This window comes from Porites lutea, chromosome 3 (assembly GCF_958299795.1).
Source record: "Porites lutea chromosome 3, jaPorLute2.1, whole genome shotgun sequence".
Taxonomy (NCBI): Eukaryota; Metazoa; Cnidaria; class Anthozoa; order Scleractinia; family Poritidae; genus Porites; species Porites lutea.
This window is the reverse complement of record NC_133203.1, coordinates 50,003,850-50,025,797: the sequence shown is the minus strand read 5'-3', so window position 1 is coordinate 50,025,797 and position 21,948 is coordinate 50,003,850. Positions and strand designations below refer to the sequence as shown.

The window sequence follows — 21,948 nt, the reverse complement described above, 5'->3', positions numbered from 1 at the left end:
CGTCAGTCACTGTCATCAACAACAGTCCTATTCAGGTCTACGTTCACCCGGACGATCAAACTCAACCTACTTTTGAAATAATAATAATGCCAAAAATAATATCACACAGGTTTTTCATTAACGTCCTCGGGGTGGGGTTTTGAAAACGCCGACTTACCTTTCTTTTCGTGTGGTACTGACAAAAACTGAGATTATCGAATACGATCGTGTTGCTGTAAGAGGGAGAGAGGATCTCAGTCTGCGTGTCAGGCGTTGAAAATTTAATATTGATTCAACAGGAACTGGTTTCAGTAAAACGTATAGGTCCCTCATGACAGATTTCAAGCCTATTTCCCATTTACACAATCACTGGGTTACTGTGAAACTCACAAAACCGTGAACACCAGAAATATTTATGGAATGTTATTGTGTTGCGAGAAATAAGCCAATAAGGCGCGAGAAAAACTAAACTGCAAACAGCAACGGTAATTACTGTCAAACAACACTTAAAAAATTTCAGGAATGTTGATTGTGTAGCGGCCAATCACAATAAAGTTCAGGATACACAAGCAAAATTAATTACCGTTGCTGTTTGCGGTTTAGTTATATCGCGCCTTGTTGGCTTATTTCTCGCAACACAATAACATTCCATAAATACTTCTGGTGTGTTTCACAATAATTTGTGGTTTGAGGTTTGCCTGCGTATCCTGAACTTTATTGTGATTGACCAGTACACAATCAACATTCCTGAAGATTTTCAGGTGTTCACGGTTTTCTGAGTTTGACAGTAAAAGTATTGAAGTTTTGCCTTAGTTTATAGCTCGAAGTAGTATTTGACTATCTACTGCTTGAAATTCGCCATGGGTGGATGGCCGAGGTTAGGAAACACGACAAGAAATATTACATCAACAGTGCGCCAAGGGTACAACAATACTCTGTCTCGCAGTAAAAGCGAGGATCGCAATGCACCAATTACAGACGACTCTTGTGATACAACGGCACTGACTTATCACTCTACGTCATCTCCTGAAATAGAGTAGCAGTAAAACGCCACATGGCGAGACATATTAACCCTGTTTATTATATAGACACGAGTGTTTTACTGGAAAATATACCACTCGTAAAATTCATAAAAACTACATCCGGGACCCGAGTGGTTTATTTTCCATAATCTCCCACGTGAGTTTATCGATGACGTAATTTCGGTAATTTCCCCCTATTATTTTATCGATGTCATTTTGTCTATATAATAAAAAGAACATTACACGCCGGCTTGAAGATCGAAAATAAAATTCATATCTTCGCGCCACCGTTTAATATCCTCTATAAAATAAATCAGAAAAAAAAAACCGTCTGTGGACATGCTACGAGGCAAACGTTAACTCTGTTATATATACCCCACGAGGAATAACCACAATATCCTTATGAAACGCGGCAGCAGAACAACTACACAGTGATGTTGTTTACGTATGTCTGTGCCAAGAAAACAACTGGTGTTCGTCACCGCAAGATTTACGATTGTTTGAAATACGCAAAGGCTCGAGCGAGAAGCGAGAAGCAGGGATTCCAACCCTCCCGATTTGATGTGTTGCCTCCCGCCCTCCCGATTTTTATCAGATTCTCCAGGTTTACCATGAAATTCTGAAGACAAGGGGAAAAAATTGCTTATCTTGAGTATTCTATTGGCGATCTGAGGGTAAAACGTTAGGCATTGCACTTTCTTATCCTATGTTTCGCCCTGTCTCTCCATTGAACATCGCGCGTTGTGCAGACTCATAAGGCCAGCAGTCTATACGGAAGGTTTAGAGTGTCTGCGACGAAAGTAGAGAGGTATAAAAGAGCCCATTACCAGTGTTGCTCCCCACTGAATGCATCTAAGCCATGTGGACATACAGTTTACAGTTATTCATGATTTTTCGAAGTGGCCATGGTGTAAAGCCAGTGAAAGAAATCTCCCTGTTTGATTCTGAAAAGATGGATTAACAACAGCAAAGAAAAACCCAAAGACATCCGAGATAAGAATAAAAACCTTACAGAATACCGCTAAAACGATCTCAAAATGGAAATGTCGCTTGAGAGAAACTAAATTTGCAGGGGGGCATATCCCCAGATTTCCCTTGAGGCTCACGTCTTCGGCGCCAAAAGATACTCCCTATTTTCCTTTAAAAAAGGTTGGAATCTCTGAAGAGGAGGGGGGAAATGGAGAGAGATCAGAAATGGCAGTGAAAACAGCACAGCGACGTTATCATACAAATCAGTGTATTCACAAAGTTGTCATTTCTGTTGTAACCAAACCACTACAAATCTATGTCAATGTTAATGTACACGATGTTAAAACTCATAAAATACAAGTGTTATTTGAGCGCAGATACATGGGTTATTTACAAACGTGGCTCATGAAGAAACTCTCTCTTTGATGAAAGAATGCTTACGTACAATGTTCATGCATTATACTTTTAATCCCTTTTTTTCCCAAATCTTTTAAGTGCTTTTTGTTATTCCTGTAATATCGCTCAGTGTTCTGTTGACGTCAAACCTTGTACACTTTCAGAACACCGTAGTTCAACACGTAGCCTGCGAGCAAGCTATCCAGTGATGGAGGGCGAAGCAAGTCGCGAGGGAACGCGCGAGGGAACAGCTAAGCCGCCTCTCGCACTCGCGCAACTTCTCGCAACTCTTCCAAATGGAGAGTTTGCTCGCAGGCTATTCAACACGCAACTACGCCTGCGTCAAGAAAGGGCAGCAAAGAATAACTAAACTGGTATCACGCTGAATTGATGAATTAAGAGTTAAACTCTTCACAACAAAACAACACCACTCCATGATGGAGCAGTCTCTCTTAACCTGCCAATAATATGTGCAAGTAACTTCACTACGCCAGTACACAAAATTACGAACACCACAATTAAACAGGACTTATTTACAAATAATATCATCAGTGCCCTTTCTTGATAACCAAAGAAAGCAGACAGGTTGGGAAACCATTAACCTACTTTCACAAATTTTCATTTTTAAACTCTTTTATCTTTTTGCTAATTTAAGAACTATTCCTTTTCTGGGAGGCCCACCAGAATCACTGCCAGAACCAGGTCCCTGGTCTGTAACGAGCTTGACAGTCCACTCATTCTTTTCGCTGCTGGCGTCAGAAGCTGGACTTGCCAGGGGTGAGCACATGGGGCTACCAGGAGAGGATGCTGAAGGAGAAGCAGGTAATGAAGAAGCAGGTGTCGGCAGCGGTGTTGGAAGCTTGAGCGCTGTAAAATCAGTGTCTGATAGTGGAAAATTTCTTTCTGGCCATGGTGGCACTGGTGGCCAGAGTTCTTCATCAAAAACGGATTTTTCTGATCTATCTGTGGAAGAAGATCTGCGATGTGCAAGCTTGGAGTCTGAAAGTGAGCGATGAAATGAGTGCATGGCTGAAGTGGGTGTGGTAGTGCCAGAAGGGGACAAAGCCGAGGTGGAGGGAGGTGGGGGAGCAGAGGCAAGGGTGACAGGCAGTGACCCCCCTGCTGTGGGTGTGATTGTAGGTGTTCCTGGGGGAGTGCCTCCTTGACTGTCTGGATATGTCAGCGGAGATGGTGGATCAGGATTGCTTATTTCACTGCTCTGTCGTGATGTTCGTTTTCTTTTCTTCTTTATAATTCCTAAGAACCGTTTGCGTTCATGCTCCTCACAAAACGCATGCCTAGAGACATACAACTCATCTGATGTATCCTCACTGCTGTCCTTTTCACATTGCTCTTCCACCTGGAAAAAATGGCACTGGTTACCAATGACCTTACACACGTTTGGACTGAAAACAGTAAAACTCTCTACCTATTACCTAACCTAACAGATAATTTCACAGGTTTCCAGGGAAAAGCTAATTCCCTTTTTTGTCAGGCCTTACACACCTCGTAATACTTTGTTTTTTCTCATGTGCTTTGCTCTAAATTCACTCTTGTTTGTTACATAATTATGTTGTAGTTGTTGCTATTATGTGCTGATTATTTCAGATTATATTTTAGTGGAGATTACCAGACCGCAAGAATAAGGTAATAACATTTTTAAGGACATTATTGGTAGTTCGAGGTAAGTTTCCCAAAACTTACTGTTAATGGCATTTAAATTTGAGGGCCATAAAACGGCTATGGTACCTTCATTCATATTGACAGCAAACCACAAGCAATATTTCTTTTCACAAGTGAGTAACCACATAATTTACAAGCAATACGAGATAGTAAGGAACTAGGGTGACAGCACAAGAGAAAAACATTAAACTGCCTGGTTTCAATAGTGACATCAACCATTCACTGGTGCAACCTTACAAAGTAGTCATTGATAAAGAGCAATATACCAACCTCCACCTTAACATCATCGACTTCAGCTACATCATTGACTCGCCAACTTGGAGTTGGTATCTCCTTGTATTGAAGTTTCTCAACTCTGGTCGATGAAGCCATGGAGTAAGGAATGACAATGTTGTTAATGTCAAATGCATTGCTTCCTCTCTTCTTCTTTAACAATGAAGATAAACTATTTGGTGGCAAAGACTGGGTCAGGTTTGGCGTAGGGCTAGGAGTGGATGTTGGAGTAGATGGGGTAGAACCCACAGTCGGCAATGACAAACTCCTTGCACGCTTCTGCAGCTGGGCAGCTGAATGAGAATTAAAATAATAACTTACTTAGTAATGATAAGTCACCTGGCACCACAATGCTTTCTTCAGATAATAATAATATTCTACTATGACGAGGTAATACTTGGTTCTAGCACAACATCTTAGAACCAATAGGTGATCAGTAGACAAAAATCACAACAAAAGTATATACAAAACAGGAAAGAGAGCAAGGTGTCTGTTACAAAAAAAGTGATGTACAACATTTTGTCTTCTTCAGGACCAAAGCAATGAGGTGACTGTAAGAACCACCTTGACTAACTCGATAATCTATCCTTTTTGCAATAATTGTTTCAACGCCTTTTTACTTTCTGGCGTGCAAACTTAACCTTTAAAATAGGAGATTATGAAAAGATACAAGCAAAGCTCAAGTGTCATCCCCGAGTTAGTTTGGTGATGGAAAACAACTCATTTAAATTTTATAAAAGAAAATACAAAAGGAAATCAATGGTTGTATTTATATCTGATATAGACATGGCAGCATTTAAAACTTAATTTTCTTAGCTAAGAACAAATAGATAGGCATTAGAAGTTTTTGAAGTTGCAAGTATACTCTTAGTTTGTGCATTATCAAGTCTAAAACACTTGACTACAACTATTTTAAACTTATGCTCTCCTCTTGTTTGTCTACTGTGAAAAGGAAATTTTACACTAAAATGACTGAAATGATTAGACCACAATATTTAGGATATTGAAACTACTGAAATAAAACACACACGTTTCAGAGTACGACAATGATTTTCTTATCCACTTGTCCTTCGGACAAGCATTACATCAAATTTTGTTGTCCGAAACCCAAAAGTTCTTGTTCAAAACACTTTGCTCAAAACTAAAAACTCACAAACAATCAGGCATGTAATATTTTTAATCGCATTATTGGCCTTGTAAATTGTTCTTGGCTTAAACCTAAATAAATATCATGCACAATCTTTATAGCAGGAATGACTAACATCTTGAAAGGCCTGGTTACTAAAGCCAGATGGAGCTCGTAAAAACAAAAGAAATGGCCACAGAATGGCGAAGTTAAAAGGAATAATTAACCTTCTTTCGTCCAGCATGAGGTTTGCTTTTACGACCAACAAGATAAATAAATTATAACTCTACTGGAATTTGAAGTCAATTTTCAACTGGTCTTGTGTTTTTTCTTATTAAAAATGAGCTTGTACCCCTGACAAGTCATGTCAAAGGTTTACATGTCCGAACTAAATTTCTATCTGTCCGGGACAATCGGACTTAGGTTTTGGTACACCCTGAGGTTTCCCTAATTGCATTTTTAAGGCCTCTCCTGCTTACTCCGATTTTTTCAGGTTTTTACTACACTGGCTGTTTTAATTACTGATATCCGTTTTCTTACCAGCACTTATGGCTGCAGCTCGCTTCTTCCTTGGACCATCAGACTGACCAACCCTGTTTTCAGCAGCACTTCTTGATGAAATCTTTGGAGTGGACGTTACAGAGTAGTTTCGTTTTCTCTCATACTTTTGATTGTGATGTTCTGTGGTGGGAAAAAATTATAGAAAAAAATTCAAACCTCAAAACTGCAAGGAAATCTCCAAAGTGGCACTGAAACTTTTCATTGAGTAAAAAAAGGTATCCAACCACAAAGCTATGAAGTCCCCTAAGATTAAGAAAATGTCAAATATGCCTCTGAAACAATAAGCTGTAATATTATAATGACCTGTAATTAAAATTCAAAGACAAGGAATATTTAAATAACAAGGAAGTAAATGTTTCTAAATTCAAGACAGCTGAATAAACTTCAAAAATAGCATAGTAAGTTTGTGCACTTACTTGCAGAGGACAATAAAGAAGCAGCAGCGCCTTTGGCAAGCTGTGAACGCCTTTTTCCTGCTTTAGCTACCACAGGTGGTTTCCTGTGTTAATTGAAATATTACGAATATTAATTTCAACCATGATAAAAACCTAGGCAAGCCAGCCTCTAGTAAGAGACCTGATAACAATAATTACTTCTATCAGGGACACTAGCAATGTATAGTTGGTGAGTAAGAAAGTACAGCAGATCTATGGTCCAATGGTCAGCATTTGTTTCAAGCCTTTTGATATCCATTTTTTACACAATGACATTGTTACCATGACAAATTACCATAACAGATTGGCTGCTTTTTATAGTAAACACGGTGGAGGTAAATAACTAGACTTTTTCCTGATCTGCTGACTAAATATCACATTAAAAAAAATCAACTTAGGAACTAGAAACTGAGGCAAACATTAACTTTAAAGCTGTTTTGAAAGCTGAGTAAACAATAGCACTATTTTAAGCGATGACAGCCATCTTTATGCTAATCTGCTGGTGTCTGTATAAGTGAAGGATACTTGTTATCAACAGAAAGTCTCATGACTGGATTTCAATCATATATAAATTTGTTAGAGACAAAACAACTGTTATATAGCACTCACAATTTGAATGACAACAGTCCTGATAGACTTTAACAACCAGTAAAATATTGAAAGAACAACTTTGTGCAAAATGAAATTGGAGGAAAAGGGTGAAGTGCAAAAATGCTTGAGGAGCAATTCTACTGCAGATTCTATCTATAATAATGTGCAAAAGGTGAAAACAACAACTAAAATGTCCACTGAAATTGTGTTTTATCGGTTACTTGAAACAAACTTTTATGCATATGAGCATATTAAGTAGGCTTGATTTAATTAACTGGTTGCAACAAGTACTTCACAGCCAAGACTAGACAACATGGTTCAGATAGCATAGCATTTTTTCTTTTCCAAAGTACACAAGGTATAAAAATGGAAAAACACAAATCAAAATAAAATAAGTGGGAAGGGAAAGGGGAGAGGGTGGGGAACTCCCATTCCTAAGTGCCCCAACAACTACTTAAAATTTGCTGCCCAGTAAACTGGTACAGGTTTAAACTCATCCTCATTTTATATTTTAAGCCACAAAACAGGCCCAACACATGCTATAAATTAATGTTTGTTTGTTTAGCTATTAATAAAAACAAATATGGAACTTCTCTTGTTGACCTAAACGAGTGAATAAGTGAAGCAATTTAACTCATTCATCCCTGAACTGCCCGTAACCGCCTGTGTAGATCCACATCCCTTCTACCGCTTGTAAATGACAACTTTGTCCCCTTAATTGTGCAGAGTGAAAAAATCTTTAAACCATACCAGAATGAGCACTATTCAGGTCAAGGACACCGGAGAAAAAGGCAAAAAAACATGTAACATTGACCTGAAAACTTCCATGAAAATCTTGTTCCACTACCCACCTACCTTTCCTATCATCTAATCCTAAGATCCTAAAATCTTTACTTAAAACGTTTCCCACCAAAATGAAGCCTACTAAATGGACAGCAGAAGAAAAAAAAATGAGACAAGAGAAGCGAAAAAAGATGGGTGGAGAGAAAGCAAAAAGTAAAAGTAACGACAGCTGCATCACTTTTAAACCCCAAAACTTTAAATTTTGCTGTCTGCACATGGCTGAACTTTTTAAGCTAATAGTTTGTATCTGGATCAGAAGGCTGCAGAGTGCACGACCTGTAAATGGCTTTATGGCAAGTTTTAGCTCTTTATAGCACGACAGTGGCCAGAAAACTCCTCGACTTGCGTCAAAACGCAAATTTCCAGGGGCAAATGTGTTAAAAAACTAGGTACAAATACACAAAAAAACTGGGGACAAATTGAATAGGTTTCGAAAGGACTGTAAACCGATTGTAGTAAGGAGAGGTTAAACTTACTTCTTTTCCACAACTTGAGAAGCAGCCTTCAACATCTGTGGTTTGGTCCTCTTCTCAAAGCCACCCCTCTTTAATAACGCTCCAAAATGCAACTGAAGAGGGATGTCTGAAAACACACCAACAATAGAGTTATGACACTACTCAGTGTTACTATTCCTAATCTACAGGTGTTGAGAGTAGAAATATTTTGTTTTCTTAGAAACAAAAGTTCATGTTTCATTTGGTTGTTGAGGCTGTGGCAATTAGTGTGATTCCTAACAATTTGTTTGTGACAATTCAACACCACTCTCAAACATAAGCCAAAGGATTTTACTTTCTTACTTTACATCCTTTCATCTTGGGCTATTCTCTAAAGGTTTGGTGAAAATGATGTTGGAAATATAGACAATTCAAAATGATAGTTTTAAGTAACTGTATAAAGGCAATCCCTAGCCCTTGTAAGGAATGTCACTAAGAGCCCGCTGCCAGTTAATTTGACTGGAAAAAGAACTTACCACTGCCACCAAAGCAGGAAAATTTAAAAGGCAAATCACAGATTTGAAGTTTTACAGAGTCATTAGACATCAATCTCTCTCCAGGATGGGTATAAGACCCCCTGGGTTCTAGGATCATAATAAAAAATAATATCCACGAAATTGTTAAAACCCTGGTTTACCTGTACAGAATGAGAGCACTGGATGGAAAGAGGCATCCAGAGAGGCAACTTTTTCTGGCGTAGTCTGACTGGGCCTAACCACTGGTAATGTTCTTGAAGACTTTGAACAAATCAAACAAGGAGTTGTTGGGGTAACACATCCACAGAGCAGTGAAAGTGGTTTGGGCTTGTTATGACGAATGTGAGATAAATGTACCAGACGACGTTTCCTGATCATATACACTCCTCTAGTTCTAGCGCATTGAGGAAAAACATCATTTGAAGTGGATGGCAAAGAAGAAAAAAGCTTATTGTCTGTTGAATCATTTGCTCCAAGGGCTGTTCGATATCGCTTCGTTGGCACATCCTCACTGTTCAATAAAGAACTGTCAAGCAGGCCTCGCTTGACCCCGTTTAACAAGTGATTATCTGAATCCCTGAATGAATCTTTCTTATTTAAGTCTGTCAAGTGTTTAGAGTTGTTAATATCCAGGGAAGGTGGTACTGACAGTGCATTGTCTCTTAATCCCTTTACAATACCATTTCCATCAATGTCAGTAGCACTTCTCACCAAGCTCACATTTGGGGTGCAAGCTTGAAGTTTTACTGTCCCCTTTCTCAATCTTCCTCCTTTATAAAGATCATCATATCGTCGGATCTGACGTTCCAAATTTATGATTTGGGACTGCAGCCAAGACCAGTGCGATGCAATTACTCCTTCTTCCATTTGAAACTGCCTCCTTAACACTTTAACACTAAAAGAAAAGCAAAAATGATCAACCATCTTCATAACAAATATCTAAATCTGCTCCAATTAACCATCAATTTCTTAAAGGCTACCTATGAACATTCAAGTTAATTATATCAAGCAAGTCCTTTGCTTAAGTTTAACACGTACAATACCACAAAAGTACCACTTAATTCAATATCATATTCTAGACTGCAAGTCAAAGAATCACACTTTGAGAAAAATAATAAAATAACTTGCATAAAAATATTAAGATAATTAGAACACAAGGTATAGATCATTAAAAAAGATGATTAATGGTAGTAATTATTACTATTACTTTTTTTATATTATACCATGACAAGACACTATACATCTTAGAAGAACAGTTGGAATTTCCCTGCCATTAATAGCACATTCACACAATACTCAACAACACGGTTGACCGGTGAATTGAGACCGTTCTGTTGTGGATAGCTAATGATGCTTCATATTAAAGAGAATTTAAGCAATTGTTGCCCTGAAAAGTTATTCAACATAAATCACAAAACTAAGGTGCAAATTGTTAGAACTTAAGTCTGTACAAGACAACAAATTTCTTGCAAATATTTAAAACAATTTCAATACAACCACATACTAAAGAAGACAGGGGTGGCAAATATACATGATATTTCAATATAAACATCTCTCCAACTCAAATGGTTAAAAGTTGTAAAAAGTAAGACTGGACACTATTTAACAACTCTAAATCTCCTAGTAGATCAAAAATACTTAAAACATAAATAATTTATTTTTCTGTCATATAAACCAAGACTTCAAATATTTACCAGGTACAAAGGAATGATTCCATGATAAAAAGTGTAATACAATTTTAAGACAAGCAAAAACGACAAATCAACAATTTCACATTTAAGAAATACATATTGCCTGACGGGTTAATGCGGCTTCAAGGCAATAAAGAGCCTACATCTATCAGACGGCTGACAATGGAAAGGAGTTTAAGAAAACTATATTCTCAAAAATTTAAATTTCCTTTTTTAGCATTCACGACAAATATGCAAATTCCCGCAGCACAGCACAGAAAATTGAAAATAAACAAACTTATAGCAAGAAACAAAAAATAAGGTTTCCTTCTTGCCACATTCAAATCGAACTATCTAGCAGCGCCGGTCAAATGAGTCGGTTTTGTACATCTCAATGGCAGAACTCCCAAAACACTAAATGAATATGAAATGCCAAGTCAGGGAAATTAAATTGGCGCAACTATCGCCCGACATCACAACAACATATAATCCCCAACACGGAAAAATACTAGACCACTGGTTTACTCGTTGTGATCATTTTACTCAGGCTATGTTATATAACCTAGAGGTATAAAATGCAAGTAGTGGAAATAAAAACATTGGTATTCCGCGTTTCAACGTCGATGGTATTTTGTGCGTGTTTCACTCTTGTAAATTTAGCACGAGGGAAATTTAAAATGTTATCCACATCTTGCACAAATTTAACACACACATCGAATTTTGAGAAAGAAAAATCCCTTTCGTATATAAAGTTTAAATGAAAACTGAACAAAGCCGCAGATATGTCAACCAAAATTTCATAAATACGCCACCAATCCAATGAATAAGAAAAGAAGAGAGTATTTCGTGGGAGTCGATGAAAGACTCTCAGCTCCCACGATCAATTAGCAAAATGATAAAATTTTATTTCCCTTTCGCATCAAGCACAAACTTACGTCAGGGTGAACACATCTCTACTCACCGTTTGCTGCGTAGTTTCGTTTTCCTCGATTCTCCTTCATCTTCGCTTTCTTCCCCGGAACTCGCTTCAGTCGCGTCCGAATCATCGATGCTCTCCAAAAATTCGCATTGTGAACTCCAACTTTCCACAGCACTAACAGCCTTCGATTTTTTACCAAATTGTTTGAAATCCACTAAAACGTTTCCTTCGTCAGAGCCAAATGACTCAGCAGAAATCCGCTCCAGTTCTTTTATTGCGATGTCCACCGTCGTTGCGTTGTTGTTCTTCATCCGACTTGCAAAATTTCCAGGCATCGGCGGTTTGTTATGAAGTCGATCTGCCTTCAGTTCCGGACAAATATTTGACACACTTTTACTTTCGGGAATACCTTTTACTCCTAAATTTCCACCTGGTTCGAGATTAGTTGAAGAGGAATCGCGAGTTACACAACGCTTTTCCGCCAAATTTTCCAATTGTTGAAGCACATGGTCACCAAGTTGCCGCGCTTGTAGTTTGCGAAGGCGCGTCTCAATTTTTCTCGCCCTTCCTTCAAGCTTTGCTTGACGTCGAAAGGCTTGTGAAGTTCTTTGAGAAATTAAGGCCTTTCCAGAATCAAAATTTGCTACTGGATGCTGCGAAACTCGATTACTCTCTTCCTTTTCGCAAACAGTATTACATGTACCAGCCGAAGTCTTCGCCGTTGAAGCACATGTGGCTCGTGAAAGATCAGGGGACGAGTTTCGCTTTTCTTCTCTGTCAGAAGAGTTACTCGACGGCTTTGTCGCGGCACTTTTTTCCAGGCTATCATCACAATGTCCGTTTGGCATTTCAATTTTGCCTTTAATTTCTTCGCTGAGTCGTGAAACTATGGGTGTGTTCTGCGCCGAAGGCTTGATAGTATTTGTAATGTCTGCAATGTTATTGTCACTTATCAATCGTACAAGACCGTTCTGTGAAACTAGCTTCAAATCCAAAGCAAGCCCAGCACTTTCTTGCTTAAGTTCCTCTTGTACAGTTGATGAACAGTGACGATCCACAGAATTCTTTCTTGAGGACTCCGGAGACGCGCTCGCCTCGGTCAGAGCGGGAGCCATTTGAGCCATCTACCATACTTCACTTCACAATGACTGCCGATGGCAACGAGGCCCCGTTGAAAGCATTTTCGCGGTTGCTTACAACAGGAAAATAAAACATAAATATAAAATAAAGAGTAAAAATCACTCCAAAATACAAAGTTTTCGAAGTTCATTCAAGGGGAGTAGAGAAACGTTTTTCAGCGCGTTGAGCACGTGACCGCCACGTCTTGGTGGTGCGTGTTCTAATCTCGCAAAAGAACACACCAACCTTGATATATGCAAAAACGCTAAATTTTCGTCTTCGATTTTCCACGTTGAATCACTTTTAACACCACGTAAAAACACCGAAGAGTAAAGATGGAAGTGTTTGAAACCTTCTGAACGGTTTTTGAATCTCTTTCACTTTGAAATATGCCACCTTTGAAGCAAGTTTGAAATCCTTTCCCGCTTATCAAAATGGCGGCACAAGAATCCACTTCAAGCTTCTTGTATCAGCAGAACCCTCGTGCAAATATCAAACGCTCTAGGCGATTGCATCAATTCTCAGGCTACCCTCCCTGATGTATTGCGTGATTGGTCGAAACAACAATAACTGTCATCAGCAGAGATAGCAAGCTGCAGAGAATTGAGGTTTTCATCACTTCAAACAAGAACTTCGGATTTCCTGTGCGCGTTTGGAACACACCTCCTTCGCGAGAGACATCGCGTTCGGAGTGAAAATATTCCTCGATGTCAACCCTGGAAAAAAAGGAGGAAAAAGAAAACTTAATTATGGCGAAAACAAGTATTACTATGTGAGTCTATTACGAAGCATTAATATAAGAACTCGGGAGAATTTTGCACAATCCTGAAAATTAGAGTTAACAATGTACAAGAAGCCGATATCACCACCTGGGACGATTTTTTGTTTTATAAAAAGGTTGGATGCTCCAAAATTTGAAGAATTACTTCCGACAGAGGCGTAAAACAAAAGCAATTATTCCTCTTAGAACTGGTGAAATGTAGAGGTGAGATCTCATGATAAACACCGGTTCATCCCGCGGCTACAACGCGTACGAGCAACCCCGTTCGAGCTTGTGTGAAAGGGCAGGATTTCATATTTCCGTTTGAAATTAAATAAAGGAACTGTTGCTGTCTTTTGTTAACCTAGTTTTAAACTCAAATTGTCCAAGAGAAGTCCTATTTTCACTGTAGTAACAATTTTTTTCATGATTTGCATAGTTTAGGAGAAAACCGGAAGTGACAAAGCAAGCAACATGTGTTCAGTACTGTAAAATTCTCCGTTGCTATCAAAATATTGTATTTTCTGGGCGAAATACACCAAAATTGAGCTAAATACATACGAGGTCAAATGCTGACTAGTGTCTGGAAAGGAATTAAAACTAAAAATGCTTATTTTGTTCTCAATAAAAATACATACATCTGGTTTTTTATCCGAAAGATGGAAAAATATTGTTACGTGCAAAGCGAGTAGTTTTATGCTATTCCAGCGGAAATAAGCAATGGCAAGCTAAGTATTTTAAGCATTTCACTTCCCACTAAGTACCTCTCTTCTAGTCATAACTAAAAGAAAACTAAGAAAAATATTTAAATAGTGAAAAGTTTTCAAATTCCAACATAAACAACTTCTAATGTATTAGCTTATCAAAATGCAAAAAATTGCTGTTAATTTTTCGGTAATTGTACTGTATTTAGTCTATTAAAATAGGTACGGAACAATAATATCGAAAGAAAAATTCTACCCTAAAGAAATTCAGTCAAAATCAGTCCAGGTATGTGTAACTAATTCACAGCTGAACCGCCATTGCATATCCTAGAACCTTGTAACAAATTAATGTGATGTCATCAGTTTTACAGCCATTGACAACTTTGACACCTGCCTTATGAAGGGAGAGATGTTTACCATGCATACACCAAGAGAAGAGATGCCACAAAAAAGAAATGATGACCAGAAAATTTCAATGACAAATCTTTTTTAACTTCTACCACCCATACTTCCTTTCAAATAGTAATTATTTCATGATCCTTGGGCTTTTTGCAGTGATCAAAGGTAAAAGTACAAGAGCAAGATGGAAACGGTACAAAACATATTAGTTGAGAGGGTAGCTATCTTGAAGTTTTGTCTTCTGCACATGCCCAAACTTTTGAAGCTGCAATTCAGCATCAGGAACAGAACGTAGTGCAGTGCTTGATAAACACAATATAATGTTTGGGAAATTTTGGTTCTTTTTGACCACCCAATGACCAGAAAATAGCTGAACTAGCTTTCAATTGATGAGGCTTTTTCAGAAAAATTTCCATGCATGAGCAAATTGGTTTTCAAATGTTAAAAGAGTATCTCCCATTCAGCCCCCCAAAATAAAAAAATCTAAGGCTTAATTGCAAATCATGGTTATCCAAACATAACTGAATATTATAGCAGAACAGTCAAGCGAGTTTGTTATCATTGTTCTATTTTAATTGCTTTTTTTGGCATGTACCCCAGAACTTTTAAATTTGAAATACAGCATTTTTAGCTACAATATGAGTGTGCAAAATTGTGTTGTGTCCTGTTCTCATACTTCTCTTCCATCAAGACATCTCTTGAACATTAAGTCAATCATTTTCTTTTATTTATTTGTCCTAATTACCTAATTGGTACAATCAAAATGTTGTAAAGAATAAACTAGTAGGGCCTCAAACCAGGCAGATGATTCACATTAAAAGTCCCAAAGGAGCAAAGTTCGATGTCTAAAATATCCAATAGGCTATCAATGTTTATCATCATGTGCTTTACTAAGTTGCCATAGAGTCTTTATGTAGTTTGTCATCAGGATTCTATATTCAGTTAAAAGGTGTCAATAGATTAACTGTCTAGCCTATGATAAATGAGGTTTTTTCGCTGTCATAAACTGTATACTTAATGAATTATTTACTGACTAATGTATACAGTAAAGTTGGCTTTTTCAATGAATATGGTTTATAGATGTCAAATTTTGAACACTTTCAGCAAGAAAAGGAATTATTTGTAAACAAATAATAATTTTAGTCAACTCTCACTTTTTATTTGTTGCATTTTTCCAGTCTGTTGCATGACTGGTGCATGATATTGTTAGGCTATTAGTCTGCATCTCTAGAGGCGTAAATGCCACAGATCATACAGTAGTACATTCTAGTAATTAATTAATTAATTTAACTTAAGAAGTTTTCTTGGTAATCTGTTGAAATTTTTTCATAATCAATCATCAGAAATAATATTGAAATGAACCAATCAATAGTAAAGTCACTCATTATTGGAAAATCTCTTTATATCTTTATAAGAATTCTCTTTATTTTTTATCTGTGTGAAAATCAAAGTAATACAGTGGAACCGGGTTAATATGGACACCAGCGAGACAGGATATACTGTCCATATTATCTGGGTGTCCATATTAAGCAGGCTTTATCGATGAAGAGACTTAAACAGACATTTTAATGAAAAAATATTGTTTAATTTCTTCGCAGTTACTGTAACAATTTCATTCTAAAGAAAACTCATGATCAGTCAGTCACGGTGTCATCCTAAGAGGCCCAGGGAATGTCATTTGGGTCAGGATACATGGCGGCAGAAGTTTTCTAGAACAGACTAGAGAGCCCCTAGGATGCTACTCTTAACAAACCAGTTCCACTACTCATTCAAATGCTTGATATTTTTATGCCCAATCGGAGGTCAGCATCTATTGCGCTGCTTTCATTCGATCCTCTTGGGTCACCGATGAGACATATTTACAAACTTTAAAGAGTGAAGAATTATCTCTTGTACGTGCCTGGCAAGTATGCCGAGTAGGCAATCTTTTAATGATTTAAATTGGTAGGTAGAGTAAGATAAAATCATCATGCCTGTGTCCAGTTTTGAAAACTCTCCTGCACGAGCCAGACAGGTACAGTGAAAAGTGTACAGTGTTTGCAGGCAAACTCCTTCGTATAAGAGGATCAAGAAAGCAGCGCGATAGATGCTGGCCTCCGAGAGACAAGTATTCAAATGAGTCATGGAACTGGTTTGTTTAGAGTAGCATCCTAGGAGCTCTCTCACTCATTCTTCAAAACTTTCGCCGCCATTTATCCCGACCTGACTGACCACCCCTGGGTCTCCAAGGATGTCAAGGTGTCAGACTAAGACTACTTTTCAAGTACTCTTCTTGAAACACAACAATGGAATCTGCTACGTATGCTTTTAGTTTGCGACTTAGCCAGGTGGACTGAACATTAGACATGACGTGACAAAACTTTTTGCTGTTTTTGTTAAGTTTTCAGTAGTTTCAGTCACAGACAGTGTGTAGATAAGCAGTGTCCGTAAAGTGGGGTTAACAATATATGGGAGTTTTTTGACTCAGAACACAGAAAAGTTTCCATTGTCCATATTAACCAGTGTCCGTATTAAGAAGGTTAATTTTAGAGAAAATATAGGAACAGACAGTTTCGTTTGTCTCAAAGAAAAGCTACATATGGGTATCTGTAGAAAGTGGGTCCACTAATTTTTTTTGTTTTTATTTCATTAATGAGTGCTTTTCCTTGCTGTAATGATAAATAATTTTTTAAACAAATTACAGTATATATAGATGATCAGCAAACCAGTACTGACTTGAAATTTCAAATTTACCACTAGTTTAAGAATTTATCACAATTTATTTAGAAAAATTTGGCACAATTTACACCAAAAAAAAAACAAGGAAAACGCAAGGTGGACATGAGACCTATAGCTATGACTTTCTTGGCAAAACTGCAAACGTCCAAAGATCTGATCAACTATGGACTTTCCACAATAATCAGGCTGTTTGAGCAAAGAGGCCTAGATTTTTCATAACAAGTGCCACTTTTATTTTCAGCTGACCGGCTGTTAAATTTTACCCAGACTTATGACAAACATTATAGTAAAATTTCAAAGACTGAAATAACATTTTTATTTTGAATAAATGATTTCACAGAAAATTATCTGTTGCAAGAGCGAATTTTTCCCTAACCCCACCCCCATGGTTTCTTTTGTCACGCTCCGCAGACCACGTAACCATTATGTTTATGTTGCAACTTTTTGATCGAGGGATATTCCCCTGATCGACAGCCCCTTTTTTATCGAGAAAAACATAGCTTTCTCACCAAATTGCAATAAAAATTGATAACTTAATTACTTAACATAAACATCATGTTTTTCCAAGGTTCCCTTTGAAAAAATCGCGTAAATGTCGATCTTGTGGAAATTTTAAGGGACATAGGTTGAACTGTAGAAAAATGCGCTTGACCCTCTCATAAATTAAATATCTTTGGGGTGCCAGCGCCTAAAAGTATGAGCAAAATAAACTAATTAAAAACGAAATATTTTCTTGACAAAACCTAAATAAAACTGTTCTGATTTAATCATACCTGGTTAAAAGCAAAAGCTCGAAGTTTCTTCAAAGATCTGCTAGGTCTTGTTCCCAGGGCCTCATTCGACGCGCTTAAAAACACGAATTTTGTGACTCTTCCATGATCTAAACATCCAACTTCGTTGAACCCAATTACAAAATCCATTGCAAAAGACAATTCACTTTGAAGAACTTCGCTGAAAAGGCAAAAATAATTTTTCTTTTTCAGCACGTAGAACTTTCCCCGCACAGCGCAAAAATTTCCGTTCACTTGCTTTGAGAAGCTCAGCAGCCTGGCCTCAAGATGCAGATCCATATATGGGTAGTCAAATTTTTTCCGCTCCAGCTGGGGGTAAGTTAAGATGGGATCGGTGGGTGGGTGGGGCCAGTCCCAATGTATCTTTTGCTAGCCTGCGTAGCAAGCGGTTCCGCGCGAGTTCGTAAAGAAAACTGGAACGAGAGCAAAAAAAGAAATGAAGGAGGAGGGGGAGGGGAGTGAAGGTTTCCTCTCCTCCCTTCCCCCTCCCCCCTTCCATTTTTTTTTGCTCCCGCTCCAAATTTCGCGCTATAACTCGACTGGAAACGCTTGCTACGCAGGCTAATCTTTTGCTATATTTTCAAATTTAAATAAAGTTGAGTTGTGGGTGAATTCCAACAAAACGCGAGTTTTGTAAAAAGAAAAAAAACCCTCATGGTTTCAGGGGTTTGATTTAAGGGAAAGAGGGGCCAGAAGTTCATCTCAGACATAAAGGACATCCAAGCAACCCCCCTATATCCACCCCTGTAAATTTATTTACACCATGTCATTCCACTTGTAGCCTGCGAAGCAGGCGCTTGGAAGTAGTGGGTGAAAGAGAGAACGGGCGCGCGCGAGGGAGACACGCGAAAAAAGGGAAAGGTCCACTCAACGCCTACATAAAACCGACTGGTTCCTCTTGCCGGATCTCTAAGATAGAGATGCTAGAGCCAGACGTCACTTGAAGTACGAAATCATGCTATCTATTGACCTATTGTTCTCGTTATCAGATTTTAAGAGCTTTACAGTATTTTCTTTCAGTGTAGCTATGGCCTTGAGGAAGGCTAATTTTGTTAAATTAAAATTAAATTAAATATGGGCCTCAAATAAATAAGCCCTTTACCGTATATTTGGCAGCCTTGCATTCAGTTTTGTTTTAATTCCACTTGTAAAGGCAGCACGATAAGGTAGATCTCTTTCACATTTTGTTGGGGAGGGGTAGGGTCTCCACTCACTAGGACCCTGGCATCCTCGACCCTAGCTAAAGGGCTTTTCTCTAGGACGCTGGAACCCTCAACATCCCGGGGGGCGGGGGGAGGTGGGTACTTGGGTTTATGTTTGCTGGGTATGTGCCGCTGGCCTCTCAGAGCCCCTACTCCATTATAGTCTATTTTTCGCCAATTATAGACCCCATCTTAGTCACTTTTTGGAAAATGTAATTTTCGCGATCCCAACTTAGTCACTTTCTATTTATGCATCTACGTTATCAATGTGGTTTCAAGCGGCGGAATGTAATGCGGTCAATGCAAGCTTATTGTTAAATTTAATAAACAACAACTTTCTGATTTTTCAACCGAAAATTTTCCCATTTTGAATCCCTACTTACCCCAAAAATCCGAAAATTTGCGACCTTATTCTAGTAAATCTATCGAAAATGCGACCCCGTCACTCCAGTCGTGAAAATGCGACCCCACCCAGCGGCACATCCCCAATAGCCTCGTGTAAGGGAGTACCCCCCCCCCCCCGGCTCAACATATACTAGAACACGCGCGTGATAGGCGCTTTACCAGACCATGTTCACCCTCAATTTTGCCTCCCTATAGAGAAGTGTGATGTTACAAAAATTCAAATTTGAGAAATTAAGGGATTGGTTAGCATATTTAGAAAGAACAAGATGAAAAAAGCTTCGGGGGGAAAGCAATAAATGCTACACACGTAGTCTTACACACGTAGCCCTCGGGGCGGTAGTGCGCGGTACCAGGTGAATTTATCACATACCCCATCGTTCCAGGTAAATAACCTTTACGTAAGCTTAGGATGCGGATACGCGTAAGCATAACGTGAGATACCCAGGCGTAAAAAAATAACAGTAGCGCTCTAATGTTGGCTCCCCTCAAAAATGAAGCGTATAAAGTGGGTTGAAAAGTGAGATATTCGGATATCTTCGGATAATTGATAGCGAGTTATTTCCAGTCCACGGACTTTCTCATAAATTTTTCGAAAGTATTTGTTCTCTTGGAAAATCCAGAATTTCGAGATTTCTTGATAGTTTTATACATACGCTAACTATGAGATTCCTTTTCTTCTTTCCTAACGATAAGTTAAATCGGTCAAGAAAAAAAAAACTTTCAGTAAGTTAAAATAAGTTTTTTGACGGTGCGATCTTTGGTTTCACCGCTGAGCGTTTCTGAAGGGCCCAAATATACGGGCTTGCAATCTCCTTTAAAGAGTTGCTCGAAACTGTGGGCAAAATTTATTGCCAAGGGAAACGCACAACTAAAAAGCAGGCGGTATGCTTAGAGCTAGGTCCCCTTTGCTCAATTTCAGAGTTTTCCCTCCCCACCCAGCCTCCCTCTCCCGCCAGAGTCATTAGGGGCGCTTTTACGGGCGCGGTTCAGTCGTACTTGGCATTTTCTATCAAACTGCTCACTTTTTCTGGCTTGACATGTGCCATAACCTATATTTTGGCAAAACGTTGCTCAGAAATGCAAAACTTGTTCGAGTTTGCCAGAGCTACAGAAAATTGAAACACAAGAGGTGCTCTAAAGTTATGCAGGTTTTCTAGCCCCGCCATGTCATGTCTAGCCTGAAATGTTATGCATGTCTTCGCCCCACCCCGAAACCTGCTGCAGCCCCTTACGGGGTGGAGGGAAGCGACGGATGACATTTCAGACTACGACTTAGCGCTTTATCCTAAGTATACAAGTAAGGAATTCATAATCGTATTTCAAAACGAGCGTGATGAAAACAAGAGACTACAGTGGAACCTCGATTTAACGAAGGGCCAAGGAAATAAAAAAATTCTGAGCCACCCAACGACGGTTTCCTTCTAAATTCATTGAAAACACTTTTCAATGGTGTACCCAGAGTACTTTTAGACCTCTAGAAATGCATTCTAAGCGGCTTGTAAAATTTGTTCCTCTCCGGTCATCCTAGGGGAACTTGCATTGAGTATTTTCGAAATTACAAGGGCTTCAGTATTATTTTCCTAAAAATTTTAGATGCAGTTTAACGTATCACGAAGGGAATTTTTCTGATTCCTCTCTCAATCACATTTTTAAATCCGAACTTTTTAGGTTTCCTCTTTTCTACGAAAAATTATTAATTAGGCGTCCTCAAGCTATAGAAAATTCTAGGCAATATCTACTTCTCCGAAGATATATTATACAGAAAACAGTCGTTGAGTGCCCCTGAAATTTGCTCGCTATAACGAGGTTTCGTTATATCGAGGTTTGTTCTTCATACCGTAAATCCTCTAAGCCTCCCGCCCCCTACCCGGGCGGGGTTTATTTATTTCAAGCCCATTTTCTCATTTTCTCATTTCTTCTCCATAAAGAACTCGAATACAATGTGGAAAAGCTCAAGTACAGGAAGTTTTAGGTCAAGCAGCCGAGGATCATAATCAAATCCGAACTTCCAGTGGGTAAATAAACCATCCTGGATCAGTCCATACGAAGTTTTACGGTCGTGATTGATTAATACAGTCTTTCATTTATTAGTGAAGAATAATAAGGGGTGGGAAGCGTGCTTGATAGAGAAATTCATTAACATTAAAGCAATACTTTTTCTAATACATGAACTGTTTAAATAGCAGACTTTCCTTAAATAAGTCATTCTTTTTACCTACATGACAGCTCTCTTGGCCGTCATGTAAATGCCGCGTCACGCAAAAGCTTAGAAGTTCAAGCGTACTCTATCACAAAACTCAAGACCCTTTTGAAGCGAAAATTTGTATGAAAATTAGTTTCCAGCTGCTCTAATGCATCGTGAAAATAAAATCCCGGTAGGATCGATAGTTTTTTAGTTTGAATTTTAGTGACGT

General features: G+C 38.5%; 1 protein-coding gene across 1 annotated transcript; it reads right to left on the bottom strand.

Annotated features, from left to right (window-relative positions):
- Nucleotides 1-2,221: 2,221 nt before the first annotated feature.
- Nucleotides 2,222-18,165, bottom strand: LOC140931368 (KAT8 regulatory NSL complex subunit 1-like). Its single transcript, XM_073381171.1, has 8 exons — nucleotides 17,910-18,165; nucleotides 11,479-13,271; nucleotides 9,009-9,742; nucleotides 8,354-8,459; nucleotides 6,426-6,508; nucleotides 5,989-6,129; nucleotides 4,320-4,615; nucleotides 2,222-3,726 (listed from the first exon to the last, which is right to left on the bottom strand). The coding sequence occupies exons 2-8, from the start codon at nucleotides 12,558-12,560 to the stop codon at nucleotides 3,001-3,003; spliced, it is 3,168 nt and encodes a 1,055-aa protein (XP_073237272.1). The 5' UTR covers nucleotides 12,561-13,271; nucleotides 17,910-18,165; the 3' UTR covers nucleotides 2,222-3,000.
- Nucleotides 18,166-21,948: the final 3,783 nt, after the last annotated feature.